The sequence below is a fragment of the Cervus canadensis genome, chromosome 7, assembly GCF_019320065.1.
Source record: "Cervus canadensis isolate Bull #8, Minnesota chromosome 7, ASM1932006v1, whole genome shotgun sequence".
In the NCBI taxonomy this organism is placed as follows: Eukaryota; Metazoa; Chordata; class Mammalia; order Artiodactyla; family Cervidae; genus Cervus; species Cervus canadensis.
The window spans coordinates 46,227,473-46,246,255 of NC_057392.1; the positions used below are offsets into that span (position 1 = coordinate 46,227,473).

General features: G+C 35.2%; 1 protein-coding gene across 7 annotated transcripts in view; it reads right to left on the reverse strand.

Annotated features, from left to right (window-relative positions):
- Positions 1–18,783, reverse strand: part of ZNF148 (zinc finger protein 148) — a 141,274-nt gene that overhangs the window by 73,306 nt on the left and 49,185 nt on the right. For 5 of the 7 annotated variants that reach the window (XM_043473201.1, XM_043473205.1, XM_043473203.1 and 2 more), the window contains one exon: positions 14,544–14,892. The exons of 1 other annotated variant lie outside the window; for it this stretch is intronic. In XM_043473201.1, the coding sequence (XP_043329136.1) occupies positions 14,544–14,876 (333 nt within the window). In that variant the 5' untranslated portion in view covers positions 14,877–14,892. Of the gene's footprint in view, positions 1–14,543; positions 14,893–17,042; positions 17,093–18,783 lie in introns of all 7 variants that reach the window. One more of the 7 variants, XM_043473206.1, reaches the window with a different exon arrangement.

Consider the following 18,783-nt stretch of genomic DNA (forward strand, 5'->3'; position numbering starts at 1 on the left):
GTCAGAGAAAGCTAACTAACTGTGATAAAAGTGTTCTGATAGGAAGCAGCTATCTTTAGGAATCAGAGGAGTGTTGTGACTAAAAGGGATACAGGGGAGGGCCTCTGGGATACTGATAATGTTCTATATCTTAATCAGGGTAGTAATTATACATATATGTCACTTTTGAGGAAATTCATCACTAACAATTTGTGCACTTTTCTGGATAAATGCTGTATTTCAATAAAAAGATATACACCTAAAGAAAAAGCATTACAAATATGCAGATATATAGACAGATACAAGAAACACGCTTGTATCATATGGATATCTATATATACAAGCATAATCCTTTCATCATTATTTCATCCAAACAAATCTAGCAATAACATAAATATTCATCAATAGGGGAGTGATTAAATAAAACATGGCACATCATTTAATCATTCATTAGAATAAAAAAGCAAACCTCAGATGTAATAACATGGAAATTTCTACAAAATATTATTAAATGAATAATGCAGACCTCAAAAATATACAAAAATAACATTATCTAATGTGTGTAAAACAAAATATATGTATATTTTCATGAGATATATATTTACAAAACACATATAGAAACAAAGACACATTCTGAATGTTTTTCTATAAACTTAAAATTTTTAGGGTATCAGTATTAGCAGTTATCTCTTTGGAATTAGAGTAGAAAACAAGGAACTTTTACTTTTTTTGTTCTCTTCTATACTAATTTTTATAATGACTCTGTAGTCCTTTTACAATAAACTTCATTATACAAGTATGAAAAAGTCAAAGTGCACATCTCTGAGACTGATCTCGCTAGACGGATGCTGTCAGTCTCGGCTACGACTTCCAGTTTGGGCACCACTTGATCTAAGAGTGTAACTCTCACTCCGTACCACTATCTCACAATTCCAGGTCAATCACTTAGATACCAAGTATCACATAGAACTATATGAAAAGTGTTAGGAAACTAGTTATGTTACTAAAGAATATAGAAAGAAAACTTCTATTAACAATTTACGCCCACCTAAGTGGAAAAAAAAACTTAAGTTGAGTCTAATAACTTTAAGAGTACTGGAGAATACTGAAAAATAGATCATTCTAGGTTAGCTCCCTAAAACAACCTACTAATAGAGATACATTGATATATTTACTTACCAGGTGAGTTGAAATCAATAATAATAAGCAATAATATGACTCTCATCAAGAAAAACTATAAAGCAAGGTTACTTATTCTATGTTTTCTGCTAAAATAGATTCCTATCACATAGGATACTTTCCAAGAGCCACATAAAAGAGTAAAATCTTGTTTAAAAAAATAACCTTAGGGAACTGATATAAACTACCATCTATTCTCTTTAAAATAAGCTCAATTAATAAATCTATCTCTGAAAATAATACTCAAAGAGTATGATGAAGTGAAAAGTATTTGAATAGGGGGGTACTTCTTAAAGCATGCAAACACAAAAAAAGTCAACACAAATGCCTCAAAAGACAAGGACCCAAGAGCCAATAAACATAAAATTACTTCTGAATCCCTCAAATGAACCTTAAAAGAAACAGAGAGTAATAAGAACTGGCTATAACTAATAAATAACTTTATTGAAAAAGTATACAGTGTAATAGAGATAACAAATAGGGATTTAGCCAAAAAGAGAGGAAGAAACATATTCTACCAATGACTACTAAGCAAATAAACAAAATCAAATAGATCTGTCACCTTTCAAGATGACTGTAAAAGATCATTGACACCAATAAATGTAATCCAATCCTGTGACTAAAACAGAGTACAAAATACATGGCAAACCTAGTATTTTAAAATCACTGACACAAATAAAATAATTCTTTTTTCTTCTCATTTTATTAAATAGGAAAGGAAAAGACACTTATTCCAGGACATGTACTCAAATTCCTAGCAATAGCATGTTGAAGTTTTATTCACTGGAGCAAAATGTATTTGGGGAAATGTCTATACAATCCTTCTTAAACTAATGACAGGATTTAAGGCAACTTTTAAAACTAAAAACAAAAGAGAGGTTTTACAGCAATGGCCAAATATGTCTTGAGTTTCCTAAGCCATTAAAATAATCATGAATACAAAATGCATAAAAGGATGTCTACAGGTCTATTCATACTGCTTTCAGCACAGAAATTCATGACTAAAATAAAAAGCTTCATGACTGCTAAAGTATATTTTTTTTCAGAAATCAAAAACACTTGAGATACTTTACACTTTATTATATCATTATATGACTGGAGCATGATTTTTTTTATAGCTCTTAATTTACATAAAATGGGATCTTCCCAACCCAGGGATTGAACCTGGGTCTCCTGAACTGCAGGAAGATTCTTTACCAACTCAGCTACCAGGCAATTTCCTTGGGTAGGAAACGGCAACCCACTCCAGTATTCTTGCCTGGAAAATCCCATGGACAGAGGAAGCTATAGGCCACAGTCCATGGGGTCGCAAAAAAGTCGGACATGACTTGACTATAAATGATTTAAAAAATTCTTTCATTCAAGTGCAATTCAGTACCTTCCTAGGAAACAAATGTGGCATATATCATTACAAAGAATAATTTGTTCCATTCTGTCAATATAAACATGTCTTTTACTCTTCAACATATCTGACATCAGTCCACAAAGTTTCCAATCCCTTTTCTATAAAAGGAATTAAAAGGACAAACCAAATACTTTTTTTTTCAAATTCCTGAAATTAATTTTTAAGTTGAAAAGCTTTCTAACACAATGCTATCCAAAATTTCCTGAAATAATGGAAATATTCTTTATGCTGTCTAATACAAAAGTCATTAACCACATATGACTACTGATCACTTGAAATGTAGCTAATGCAACTAAGGAACTCAAATACTGCTGCTGCTGCTGCTAAGTCGCTTCAGTCGTGTTCGACTGTGCGACCCCATGGACTGCAGTCTACCAGGTTCCTCCGTCGACGGGATTTTCCAGTCAAGAGTACTGGAGTGGGGTGCCATTGCCTTCTCCAGAAATGAAATACTAATTTTAGTTCATTTTAATTCAAATTTCTAACATACTAGAAAACTAAGTTCTACTGAGCAAACTATAGACATTTGAAAGTCAGCTTGCAGATTGCTGTTGAAAATGTACAGCCACATAGCTGAAACTGGGTGACTGATTTAGAGTAATAAGGTCATGATAAATCCCGAAAGCCAGCAGTTATCACAAATGAAGAACTTTACTTCAACTATCATAGAACAATAGGGAGTTTATACAGGCTACAGAACCTAAACTGTTATTAACAGTTTAAGGAAACACAAAACTCAACTTTCTGTTTTGAATTAACTAAAAAGTTAATATGAAGTAAAGTTCTGTGACTTCCAAGAGAATTAGCAAATAAAAGGAAAAAAAATCAACATGTTCAATATCTATTTTTAAAAGACTTTTAGCATACACTCTAGAAAGGATGAAAGGCCTTGGAGCTTAAGTTTTCACACTGTGAGGGACCTAGATCATACTGTTCTACATCAACGCCCTCTCTTTAACTCAAAAATGTATATTCATGATCCCAAGATCTGCCCTTCACAACTCTGCCTTACCAGCAGGAATGCATAAGTAATAAGTAAGGGATATAATTTCTCATCTGTGTTAAGTTCTTCTATAAAGCAATATTACACAAATCCTAAATTCTGCCATTTGGTATTCAGTATGAGATAACTTTCCATTGATTCATTCTCAAAATGAACTCAGATTTATCATCATCTATTAGGAGTAACAGGACTCAACTATGGATTACCCAAAATTTGGAATATCAAGCAGATATTTAAGAAGCATTAGAAGAATAAGGAGTTGAGAAAAGTTCAAAATATGCTGATAAATGAAGAGATAAAAGGCAACATGATCCTATGCTTGGTATGCATATCAAAGAAATGTTAGAAGTGATTATATCCAGTGGCAAGGGTATGACAGGGTATTTATCCTAGAGCTATGTATACCTATGTTCACCCAAAAACCTACACATCAATGTTCACAGCAGCTTTACCTATAATACCCAAAACATGGAAACAACTAAAATGTCCCTCATTTGCCGACAAAAGTCCATCTAGTCAAAGCTATGGTTTTTCCAGTAGTCGTGTATGGATGTGAGAGTTGGACTATAAAGAAAGTTGAATGCCAAAGAATTGATACTTTTTAACTGTGGTGTTGGAGAAGACTCTTGAGAGTCCCTTGGACTGCAAGGAGATCAAATCAGTCAATCCTCAAGGAAATCAGTCCTGAATATTCATTGGAAGGACTGATGCTGAAGCTGAAACTCCAAAACTCTGCCCACCCAATGCGAAGAACTGACTCCTTGGAAAAGACCCTGATGTTGGGAAAGATTGAAGGCAGGAGGAGAAGGGGACAACAGAGGATGAGATGGTTGGATGGCATCACCGACTCGATGGACGTGAGTTTGAGCAAGCTCCAGGAGTTGGTGATGGACAGGGAAGCCTGGCGTGCTGCAGTCCATGGGGTCACAAAGAATCAGACACGACTGAGCGACTGAACTGACTTAACAACCATACCATGAAATTCTGTGTGTGTGCTTAGTCGCTCAGTCGTGTCCGAATCTTTGCAACCCCATGGACTACAGCCCTCCAGGCTCCTCTGTTTATGGGGATTCTCCAGGCAAGAATACTAGAGTGGGTTGCCATGCCCTCTTCCAGGGGATCTTCCCAACCCAGGGATCAAACCAAACCTCCCACACTGCAGGCGGATTCTTTACCATCTGAGTCACCAGGGAAGCCCAAGGATACTGGAGTGGGTAGCCTAGTCCCTCTCCAAGGGATCTTCCTGACCCAGAAATCGAACCGGGGTCTCCTGCATTGCAAGTGGATTCTTAACCAGCTGAGCTTTACCATGGAACACTACTATACATTAAAAAAAAAAGAACAAAGCATTTATATATACAACTCACATGGCTCTTAAGGGCATTACATTAAGTGAAAAAAGTCAATCTCAAAAGGGCACTTAATATATTGATTCCAATATCTGAGATAAAATATTCTCAAAATGAAGAAGTTTTAGAGATGGAAAACAGAGTAGGGTAGGATAGCCAGGAGTTAGGAATGGTGGGGACAACAAGAAGCAGTGTGACTAGAGGGGTAGCACCAGGGAGATCTTTGGGTATGAAGGATTAGTTCTGTATCTACTTGTAGGATAAAGCAGACAAAAATGGACATGTTGTAGCAATGTCAATTTCTTTATTTTGAGATTTTGTACTACAGTTATATAAAATGCAATCACTAGGGAGAAACTGCCAGACTGGGTACATGGAACTTCTCTGTATTATTTTTGCAACTACCTATGAATCTATGTAATTTCAAAATTAAGGTTTTTTTTTAAAGAAAAGAAAAGGATAAATCTTATCCCTTCCCCTTCCTGACTTTCCCTATCTTCTTAGGCTCCATGAACCATTCACCTCTAAGGCCATACTCTGGAGAATGAAGACAGAATGAAGAGGGCACTGGCACGGGAGGGCCGCCCAAAGCAAGACATCAGAGTGTAAGCAGACAGAGAAAGTTCTCCAGATAAAAGGGCAGTTCAGCATGAGGTGTCAGAGCCCAAGCAATATAAAGAAGGGTCTGTGCCGTGGGGGAAGAGCAGCCCTCAGCAAGGTCCCTGGACTAAGTGGTGGGAGGACTGTGCATGGACCAGCACAGTGTACGAGAAGGGATCCATGTGGTGAGGGAGGCCCAGCGCAACTGCCAAAGCACGTGCAGGGGGAGGAAGACGTCCATGCAGGAGACAAGGCATGGCTTGCACTGCCACGGAGTATAGGAGTCGGGTGAAGAGAGCATCTGCCTGTATGGGAAGGGGAGAAGGGCAACAGCGCTAAAGGGAAAACAGCTACATACAGGGGTTGGGGGGAGGATCTGATCAAGTAAGTAAATAAATATATTAAGGATAACAGAATCAGGTTTATCACAGTCTGAGAAAGGACTCATAAAATATGTGAGGAAGCAAACTAAACTGTACTCCATGGTAATGGACTATAATTGGAGGTATCAGTGTGAACTCATGGTTTTCAATACTTATAGATAAACAGATAATTATAGATGTAAATGTATGTACATATATACATATAAATGTATGTAAGTATATACATATACATATATATATATATATTCTCTGGCTTTATCCACTAACAGTCCTGGGAGCAGTTATACTCCACCAGCAATGAGCAGCACATTGAGCACTCAGATCTTGGCTTCTAAATACCATTCTCCACCAAAATGAACTAGGACTCCTTAGAAAAATTGTCTGATTCCAGGGATAGGGCAGGTAAAATACAATATAAGCCTAGACCATCTCATGACTTAAAGGAAGGAAGTGCTCAAGGACTGATGGGACAGGTCAAAAGAACACAAAAGCCAACCTGAAGAGGCTCAGATTGGCCAAATCTTCAACTAAGTATTAATCATAGTAGTAGATTTTACCCAGTGAATAAAACTCCAAAATCAATATTGATACAAATAAATAAATAAACAAATTTCAACGTATGATGAGGGATAAGATTAACTTTACACTGGCAAAACCTGGCAGACCCTACCTCAATTAACTGATCAAAGTGAACCATCATCAGAAGGGGGAAAATAAAAATCATGTGCCACCTGTTCAAATGCAATGGGCAACAAACATAGCATCACTTTTTGCAATATGCCTGCCAAAATAACAACTTAAGTCTCTCTAAGAGGAAAAATCATATAAACCTGAACTGAATGACATTCTACAAAATAAATGGTAATTTTTATGTATGATGATCATAAAATTTTTAAAGAAAGGAACTAACTCAGACTAAAGAAAACTAAAGAGACATGACAATTAATGCAATGTATAATCTGAATTGGATCTTTCTGCAAACAAACTTCAATGCCTGGAGAATAAGTAGATGAGTAAGGATATAAAAGAGTTATGGAGAGAACAAATGTATGGATACCAAGAGGGAAACAGGATGGGTGGGAGAAACTGGGAGACTGGTACTGACATATATACACTACTGATTCTGTGCATAAATTAGATAACTAATGAGAACCTACCAGACAGCACAGGGAACTCTACTAGATCCTTCATGGTAACCTAAATGGGAAGGAAATCCAAAAGAGGGGATGTATGTATACACATGGCTGATTCATTTTTGCTGTACAATAGAAACTAACACAACACTATAAAGCAACTATACTCCAATAAAAATAAATTTAAAAAAATAAGAATACAACTAGCCAACTTGACCTAATTGACATATACAAAAAACCCACCCGACAACAGTCAGACTCCACATTCTTCTCCAGTGAATACAGAGCATTCACCAAGTAACCATACAGTAGACCTTATAAGACTCAACAAATTTAAAAGGACTTAAGTTGTACATGTATAGTCTCTGACCACAATGACTAAATATCAATGACAAAAAGATACCTGGAAAACTTCAAATATTCAGAAATTAAGCATGGGCCACAAAGAAATCACAAAAGAAATTGAGAAGTTTAGAGCTTAAAATGCTTACATCAAAAAGAAAGATCTAAGACAGCTACCAAATCTTCTACTTTAAAAAGCTAAGAAAAAAAGAACAAATTAAAATAAAGCAAGCAGAAGGAAAGAAATAACTTGAGAGTAAAGATGAAAGTTGAAATGAACAATGTGTGTGTGCATTCAGTCATGTCTGACTCTTTGTAACCCCATGAACTGTAGCCTGCCAAGCTCCTCTGTCCATGGAATTTTCCTGGCCATGATTGCAATTCCCTCCTCCAGACAATCTTCCCTCCCAGGGATTGAACCCATGTCTCCTGCATCTCCTGCACTGGTACGTGTATTCTTTACTACTGAGGCACTAAAACCAAAACTTATCCTTTGAAGAGACCAGAAAAACCAACAAATCTCTACCCAGATTAATCAAGAAAAAGACAACTGGCACTATCAAGGTGAAAAAAGAAATTATTACAAGTCCTTTAGACAGTAAAGGAATTAAGAAAATATTATGAAAATTTTTGTTCAATTAAAAAATGAACTCCTAGGCATATACCCTGAGGAAATCAAAACTGAAAAAGACACATGTACCCCAATGTTCATTGCAGCACTATTTACAATAGCTAAAACACGGAAGCAACCTTGTCCATCAACCGATGAATGGATAAAGAAGCTGTGGTGCATACATACAATGGAATACTACTCAGCTATGAAAAAGAACACATCTGAATCTGTTCTAATGATGGGGATGAAACTAGAGCCTATGACACAGAGTAAAAGTCAGAAAGAGAAATATAAACATCATGTACTGACACATATATATGGAATCTAAAGTGATAACACTGATGAATTTATTTTCAGGGCAGCAATGGAGAAACGAACATAGAGAGCAAACCTGAGGACATGGTGGGAGGAGAGGAGGGAGAAGGGGAGCTGTATGGAGAGAGTAACACAGAAATTTACAATGCCATGTATGTAAAGTAGACGGCCACTGGGAATTTGTTGTATGACTCAGGGAACTCAAACAGGGGCTCTGTGAAAGGCTGAAGGGTGGCTTGGGGAGGGAGACGGGAAGGAAGTCCAGGAGGAAGGGTACATGGGTGTACCTATGGCTGATTCCTGTTGATGTACAACAGAAAACCACAAAATTCTGTAAAGCAATTATCCTTCAATTAAAAAAAAATTTTTTAATGAAATGGGCAAATTCCTTGAAAAATATAATTTGTCAAAACTGAATCAAGAAAAAAACTTAAATCTGATTAGCTTTTTATGTTTTAAAAGTTAAATTTGGAAGTAAAAACTTTCCCACAAAGGAAACTCAACCCTAGATTAAGTTATTGATAAAGTCCACTAAACATATATTCTTATGATAGAAATAAGACCAATTTTCTATAAACTTTCAGAAAATAGAGAAGGAACTATTTTTTATGAGGCCAATATACCTAAAACAAGACTGCAAGAAAACAATATGCCTCATAAACATATACATAAACATTCTTTTTAAAAAATCAGTAAACTGAATCCAAGAACATATAAAAAGGACAATGGATCATTACCAAATACAATTTATCCCAGGAATGCAGGATTGGCTTATTTGAAAATCAATCAAATGTTCACTTTAAGTTCACTTTAAGAAAAGGAAGAAAAATTATATGATCATCTAATGGATGCAGAAAAAATATCAATGAAGTCATACATCCATTCACAACTTTAAAAGAAATCTCAGCAAACTACAAAGAAAACATCTTCCACTTAGTAAATAAAGATAACCTATGAAAAATTTATAGCTAAAACAATTATTAATGGTGAAAAACGGAATACAGTCCCCCAAAGATCAGGAAAAAAGCAAAAATATCAACTCTTACCACTCTTATTCAACACTGTTCTGGAAGCCTAGTCAATACAGTAAGGAAGAAAAAAGTAAAAAACATATAAACTGGAAAGGAAGATTTAAAATGTATGGACAATAGGGACCCTGAAAAAAAACAGAAGGAATCTTACTAGAACAGGTACATATAACAAGATCACAGGATACATGGTCAACATAAAAAGAATCAACTGCATTCCTATATACTAGCCACAAACAATTAGACACTGAAGTTTTTTTAAACACCATATACAATTACATCTTAAACATGGAATACTTAAGGATAAACTTAACCAAATAAATATGTCCAGAAACTCTATGATAAAAACTATGCCAGGAGATGTTAAAGAAAAGCTAAATAAACAACAATACGTCATGTTCATGGACTGGAAGCCTCTACTTTTTAGTTGCTGGTTTTTATCAAGTCAATATATACAATCAGTGCAATCCCAACTAAAACCCAGATAGTTCATTTTATAGAAACTGAAAGGCTGATTCTGCATTTTACATGAAAATGCAAACTAGAACAGTCACAGTAATCTGCCAAAGAATAACAAAATTGAAGGACCTACACTACCTGATCTCAGGATTTTCTATAGAAAATATACCAATCAAGAGTAATACTGATGCAAAGATAGAAACTAGATTAAACAAAATGAAAACAGAAGAGAAACAGCTTAACGTCTATGAAAATGTACCCAGAAGAAATTTAAAAAGACTTTTTTAATAACATTCACAGTGACTTTATTCATAAAGGTTGAAAACGAGAGATAATAAATAACGATAAAGAGGGAAATAAAATTTTAGGATAATACAACAACAGAATATTAATCAATAATGAAAAGAATGAACTAGTGACTGATAACACTAAATCAACATGGAAAACTGCAAAACTATGCTGAGCAAAAGAAGCTGGAGTTACACATGGTTCCATTCACACAGAGTTCTCACATTAGTAGCTCAACTGTGTCTGACTCTTCGCGACCCCATGTACAGTAGCTAGCCCACCAGGCTCCTCTGTCCATGGGATTCTCCAGGAAAGAATACTAGAGTGGGCATCCATTCCCTTCTCCAAGGGATCTTTTCAACCCAGGGATTGAACCCAGGTCTCCCACACTGCAGGCAGATTCTTTACCATCTGAGGGACCAGAGAAGCCCAAAGTTCTCAAGGGACAACACTAATCTATGATTGGCGGTGGGGGGTGTGGAGAAACAGAACAATTGTTGTGGAGTGGACTGACCAAGAAGAAAACAAACTTTCTAGGATGATGAAAATATTCTATATCTTGATGCATTATGGGTTACATACAAGTTTACGCAGCTGTCAAAATTCTGAATTCTAACTTAGGATTCACATTTCACTTCAAACTTTTTCTCAATTAAAAAAGACTTCTTTCACTCAAAAAATATATGACTGCCTACCACAGCCCAGTTACTGAGAACACAAAGTTAAAATACAAGTTTCAGAAAAGAGACCTCATGGTTTTGCAAGCAAAGAAATGAAAAATTAGTTATTATAATGAAAAATTACACAAAGGAAAGTTTTGAGAAGTGAAAAACAGTAGACTGCCAAACAAAGAATATTACAGGTATATCCAACATGTACAGAAGTAAGAGAAAAAATCATATTGGACCTGGACAACTAATGTAATTTCAATGTACTGAAACTACGAAGTGGGCAGTAGGGCTTGCCGGGGCTGGATAAGATAAGAAGAGACCTGATTCAAAGGCTCTTTTAGCTCAAACAAAAGAGTGTATTTCAGGTTTTTAGCAAAAAGAAACCTCTGAGAAATTTCTGGGAGGAAAATGATAAGTATAAATCTCATTTTTAAAAGATCATTACAGAAATCATCTGAAAAACAGACAGGTAAGGCTCAGGTTACAATCAGTCCAAGAAGAAAGCTATAACCATCAACAGACTACTTTATTCTTTTCAATCTCATATGGAGCATTTGCCAAGGCAAACAACATTTAGGGCCATAAAACACACAACTTCTTAAAAGAATAAACAATCATACAATATACACTTTCAGACCATTTAAAACTATAGATCAGTAACAAAAAAATAGCTGAAAAATCCCCAAAACTTGGAGATTAAATAACACACTTCCAAATAACACATGAATCAAAGAACATATCTCAGAAAAAAAAGATAAAATGAACCAAATGAAAATAAAAATACAACTTGTCAAAATTCATGGAACACTGTGAACGCCGTGCTTAGAGAGAAATTTGTATCATTGAATGCTATGTGTTGAGTGTTGTTTAGTCGCAAAGTCATGTCCAACTCTGCAACCCTATGGACTGTAGCCCACCAGGCTCTTCTGTCCGTGGTAGTCTCCAGACAAGAATACTGGAGTGGGTGGCCATGCCCTCCGCCAGGGAATCTTCCCAACACAGGGACTGAGCTCGTGCCTCCTGCATTGGCATGTGGGTTCTCTACTAGTGCCACCTGAGAAGCCCAAAAACCATGAGTGGCAAATTAAATCCAAAATAATATAAGAAAAGATATCATAAAAATTAGAGGAGAGATCAATGAAATTGAAAACTGGAAAACAACAGAAAAAAATCAATAGCTAATTCTCTATAAAATTAGTAAGCTTTTACTAGGGGGAGGTAAAAAAGGAGAACTGGTGTTAAGTGGGTACAGAAATTCAGCTTTGCAAGACAAAACAGTTCTAGAGATCTACTGCACAACAAGAGTACAATGGACTGTACACTGACACTGGATGTAATACTATGTGCTTAAAAATTGTTAAGACAAAGAGCAGCCTCTGCTCACTGCAACTAGAGAAAGCCCACACACAGCAAGGAAGACCCAGCACAACCAAATATAAATAAATAAGCAAATGGTGACATACTTAAAAAAAAAAAAGGCAGCAAGCCTCTTGTCAGGCTAAGACAAAAAGAAGACATAAATTATTGATATCAGAAATTAAGGTGGGAGCATCATTACAGACCTCATGGACACTAAAAGGATAATAAAAGAATACTATGAACAACTCTGTGCCCACAAATTTGATAACCTAGATGAATTGAACAAATTCCCTGGCAGACACAATCTGTCAAAACTCACATAAGAAGAAACATATAATCTGAATCTATAACTATTAAAGGAACTGAATCACTAACCTTCCAAAAAGGAAAGTACCAGGCCCTACAGATTCACTGGTGAATTCCATCAACCACTCAAGGAAGAAACTGTACCAACTCTCTACAATCTCTTCCGGAAGACCAAAGCAGAGTGAATATTCCTAACTCATTCTATGAAACCAGGGTTACTCTAACATCAAAACAAAGGCACTGCAAGAAAAGAAAACTAGACCAATCTATCTCAGGAATATAGATGCAACAATCCTCAACAGGTACTAGTAAATTGAATTTTAAAAATGTATAAAAATAATTATACACAACAAAGTGGGATTTCCTCCAGGTATGCAAGGCTGATTCAACATTAAAAAATTAACGTAATTCATCACCATCAACAGGTGGAAAAAGGAAAAGGCTACTACAATGGACTAGGTAAAAGTTGGTGAGCACACGTATTAGAACACAACCGTTAAGTAGTTATCCACTCATTCACATCATGTGCTAACACCTGGGCCATAATGAAAAATAAGACAAAATTCATGCTCTCAAAGAGCCTACTATCTATTAGAGACAGACTGAACAAGTCCCTACTGCAGGGAGTAAACCTAGACTGGACAGAAGTGGCAGGCTGATGATGATGAAGCACTAATCAGTTTAAAAAGCAGAGAGGGGTTATGATTAAGGGGAATAATACAAGCAGGATACATGAAGGTCCTAAAGCAAAAGAAAAAGCACAGTATATTAGAAGTACTGAAAGGATCCAGGTTTAATATCACATAAAGAATAGAAGATTTTATGACAGTTGTAGTTCTGCTGATCATCAGGTAAAAATAAAAGACACAAGAAGGCAAAAAAAACCACCCAGCTTCTCAGGCTCCCTGCCTGCATCAGCACCACGTTCAGGAAGGCCCTGCTCCGCTGCCTGGTCTGCCTGGCTGTAGACTTATCCCACACTACTCCCAGAACTCACCACGGACCTGCAGTCAGCCAGCCACTGAACTACTAGACTTGATCAGTGACCAAAATACAGAAACAATCACTGACTTGTACTTAAAGAACACACAGACTTTTGCATTGCTTACTGATGTGGAATTAAATACCCTCGGTACTGAGAAAGAAGTCACTGAGGCCAAAGCTGATTACAATTCACTTCACAGAGATAATTTTTAGAGTGAAGATTATAAAGAGGTCATTGCAGGTTGTTCCAAAGAGCCTGTGACTGAAGCACAAAATGAGCCCTGAACCTTCAGGGGAAGCAACAAGTCCAGCTCACTGTTTTGGTTTGTTATTGTTGTTCTTTTTTTTTTTTTCTCCAGAAAATGTAGCAATTCTCCATCAGCTGTGACCATTACTCTGCTAAGTACAACTTCCTAAAAAGATTGTAAGTCTTTGAACAAGCCTACCATTCCATTATAGAAGCCTGAATAACTACAAAGACTGTGAGACATAGCATGTATCCACTTGGAGATAAGCAGAAACTGTACACAGAAGAAGGGCATCTCATATCTTAAGCCATGTCCCCCTTAATGTAGGCTCAATAAATGCTTATTTGAATTGAAAAAAAATGTATGGCTATCTACAAAAGAGTATCTTAGGTGATGACCTGTGACATCAAGGTTAAACAGGAAAGACTGAAAGGGTGAAATACTTTTTAAAGATAATGAAAAAATAAAAGAAGGCAGGAATTGCCAACAGTTACAAAATTTGAAGGAAAAATTCTCAAGTATATGCTCTTTTTCTAGCTATGCTCCAGATTCAATCCTTATACTTTTTTTTTCTTCCAATTCTTCTATTCTTTAAGGAGAAATCTGAAAATTAAAACAAACTATCTTTTAAAATTAAGCACTTAAAATTTAATACACAGTAATCCTGACAAATAAACGTTATCCAAAATAATATGTTTCTAAAATGAATATAATACAAAAACCTAATGCCTTTTCAATCATGATTTTTATCGATATTTGTTACATCTATTTTAGAACACACATATGAACTATTTATATTCAGATTTTAAACATTTTTTGAGATTTCTTCAATGACTGTATCACTTAACAGAAAATTAATTATGTTTCTAAGTTTAATATCTTATAAACGAATTACTTACAGGGACATTAAGTGCATACTGTAGTCCTTGAGGAAGTCTTTCATGTGTTTCCATCTGCTCTTCATCATTTTTCACTGTCTCCTCATGAACCATGAGTTCATCATGTGATATCATATCCTGTTGTCTCATTTCACTTTCTTGTAACACTTCATCTGCACCAAGGATCTCCTGGTGAGGCATACTCCGATCTTGAAGCACCGATTCCTGCAGTTCCCCAGACACGGTAGACTGGCCAGACACTCCACCCATTACAACCATTGCCCTGGAAGACTGCATTTCGTCTATGCCGCCACATTTAAGAAATAATCCTTCCAGTTTGTCGTCAATGTTCATGCTTAAGTATAACTGCCTAGAAAGACCAAGTTTGGCAACAAAGCATAATAAATTAGTTTTATATGTCTACTTGAATTTTTTTAATTTCAAATTATCCATACTTCAATAAAAGTTTTCCATACTTCAATATGGAAAGGTATCCATACTTCAATAAAAGTTTTATTCACTTAATTCAATATTGCCTCCAATTTAAAAATTACCAATAAATTTCCAAAAGCTAGTAGAATAAAACACAAATTTTTATTTCTGACATTAAGGCACTAATCTATTTCATTATGAAAAATGAGCATGAAATAAAGCAAACTGGGAGAAAGTATTTGTAACACCAGATGGCTCCATATCCTTTAATATATTAAAACATCTTAAAATTAAAATAAGAAATAACATTAAGAAATAAACAGAGAATACTATCAGGTAAATCATAAAGAAAAATTAGAAACAGTCACTAAATATATAAAATAGCAGTCACAGCAGTATCAAAGAAATGAACATTAAAACCGTATTTTATCCACCCAGTTGATAACAACTCTTAAAAAATAAATCCAAGGTTGAGCTCACAGGGAAAAAAATCTACTGACAGTGGGAGTACTTTAGTTCAACTATTTCCAAAGATAATTTGGTACACTGTATCAAAACCCATAAAAATGCACATATTCTTTGAATGGGTGATAATACATTTAGGAAACTACCCTGATGAAATCAGGAAAGCATAGAAAGATATGCATGAAAAACCTCTATGGCAGTACTTTAATACTGAAAAACTGGAATTACACTAAGTATTCAACAAATAGAAACAGTTAAATTATATTCATACATGCATTTTAAAACTAAAGTAATGGTTGCCCCACTCAATTTACTAAAAATTATTGAATTGTACTATTAGAATGGGCAAATTTTATTCTATATAAATTATATCTCAAAGTTTTTCTTAAAAATAGAATCAGAAAAATGGCTACCCTTGTATGAGGAGACTGCTGATAGGAGGTAGGAAAAGTGGGGTATCTGGGAGCAGACAACATTTTTTCTTGAGTTGAACGCTGGCTATACAGGTGTGCCCACTTTGTAAAATCTTAAGATGTGTATCTGTGATATGCACGCATTTCTGTCAGTTATTATACTTCAATAAAAAGTTAAGTCTGTTGGAATTAAAAAAAAATACAGTCAAAAAATATTGAAAATATTTTAAAATTTTGGGAAACAGCCCAATATAATAAGGGAAATGTGTATGTAACTATGTGTCTGAATGTACACAGCTTTACTGAAAATGCTAACATTAATATTACCACTGGGTAGTGAAATTACTAGTTTTTTTCATACTTATATTTCTCTCTAATTTGAACTTTTTATAATGTAATTTTATTTCTTTTAAATGCTTTAAATTTGTTAAAATGTAAAAAGTATTTTCATTACTAATATATTCTTAAATAGTTGCCCATGATTAAATTTAAGAGGTCATAAGAAATCAGACACTACTAAATAATTACATTATCTTTTTTCCCCATTATTATAGGAAAAATAGGCAATATTAAGCCTGCTCCTCTAACTTTGGTTACTATAAATTCATACTCCATTGTGTTAGGAACTAACACAATGCTCAAGGAACTAGCAAAACAATAATCTTGAAATCCAAAGAAATTTTACCTCAGACTGTCATGGCACTGGTATGGTTTGTTTTTCACCAGGTTGTATAAAATAAACACACACACACACCCAACATGAAAGGACTACAATTAGTAAATGTATTAAGTATAAATCAATGAGGTAGTAATGATTACTACTTTAAGCACAGCTTTCAAATGTTAAATTTAAATACACTACTGAAATCTAAAATAATCTTTCATTTACTAACATCATCTAGGAAGAAAACTTTATTTAAATGTATAGCTCAAAAAATGGGGTTTTCCAGGTGGCTCAGTGGTAAAGAATCTGTTTGCCAAGCAGGAGACTCGGGTTCAGTCCCTGGGTCAAGAACATCCTCTGGAGAAGGAAACAGCAGCCCACTCCAAAATTCTTGCCTGGGAAATCCTATGAACAGAGGAGCCAGGTGGGCTACAGTCCATGGGGTCAAAAGAGTCAGACATGACTTAGCAACTCAACAAAAACACAACAGCTTAAAAACAGTAAACATAAACAGTAACGTAAACAAAAGAAAAATGTAATTCATACTTGCTGTGTCTTCCCTGGTATCAGGTAGTATCAAAAATCCAGAAGACATACTGGACAAAGGAACAAGAATTTAATTTCCCTTTCTGAAGTATTTTAGTAGTCTAAATGACAAATATTTAAAATACATCACCAAATAACTATCCTCTTCAAATATTATATTTTTCACATTTCTTAGAGAATAAACTATCCTACAACTAACAAACTTAAGTCTCCTAGGGTTAAAATTTGCTTACTTCTTTGGAAATCCTTACCAAATCAATTATATACTTCTATTTACTGTTTTCCTAAAGGACTCAAAAGGGACCAATATATGCACAAAGCCACCCTTTACTGCTGTGACATCTGCTATTGCCACATACATCATTATTTAAAAAAAAAAAAAAAAAACACCCTTGGGAGCTTTTAAAGAATATGGGAGACGTAAAAAGAAGTAATTATTAAAAGCAGACATTAATAAAAGATATTAAACAAACTAACCTAGGACAGACTTTTTTTTTTTTTTTTTTTTAAAGATTACCAAAAGTTAAAGCCGACTTACTAACCCACTGCAAGGTCTACATTTCCCTAAGGCAGTGGTCCTCATCTCCAATGTTTTTTATAATGTACTTCATCAATTTTTTAAAATTTAGCATATCCTAATATCTGGTGGTGGTGGTTTAGTTGTTAAGTCGTGTCTGACTCTTGCAACCCCATGGACTAGCCCACCAGGTTCCTCTGTCCATGGAATTCTCCAGGCAAGAATACTGGAGTGGCTTGCCATTTCCTTCCATTTCCATCCCATTTACAAGGGATGTTCCCAACCCAGGAATCAAACCCCGGTCTCCCGCATTGCAGGCAGATTCTTTACCACCTGAGCTATGAGGAAAGCACTATCCTAATATATGCATAATGCTTATAATTACACTCCTATAACAGTGTGTTAACATTTAATAAACTTAGTAAAACAAACTTTATGTTTTTTATAATTTTTTAATATGTTTTCTAATTTTTATAATTTAATTTTAAAAAACTTATCTTAACCCTAACATCACGCTGGAACAGTAAGTATTGAGGAAGTCAAAATACTTTGGAGGTAGAGAATATTTGGGGGAAGAAAGGTAAGTATGCAAAAAAAGAAAGTGCCAGAATGAGACATCTGAAACAGGAAGATACCACAACTCAATAAGAAAGTAGTAAATGGAGTGGGAAGTGGAAACACTGTAAATAAAGGGCAAACCTGACTTCTATGAAAATTTTCTTGAAAACAGTCCATGTAGACAGAAAAAGGAATCGATCTTCCTTTTTCACATTTGGTTTCTTATTCCTCTAACCCCAAATTAACCTATAATATTTCAAGTTACTGGCTAGCCTAGAAACTGTTTCTGAGACAATTTCCCTGAAATACCAGAAAATATTAAGATATCAACAGAGACTTCAAAATCAAGGAACACTGCTCTCACAGTTTTAAAGTTAGCTTTGAAAATATCTACCAAAATGAAAACTGTTGACCACTGTGACACAGCAATCTCATTGCTAGGAGTATATATAATCCTATATATGTGTTTAGTCATAAAAATTAACCAAAGATTTATGTACAAGGATGTGACCTTTTAATGGAAAAAGATTGGAAACGGCCTAAGCATCCTCTAATGGAAAACTTGTTTAACTATGATTCAGCCGCACAATGGAATACACGTTAGCCAGTAAAATGAATGCGGCAGCCATATGTGCTGGGTAAAAAGTTCTCCAAGATACATGGGGG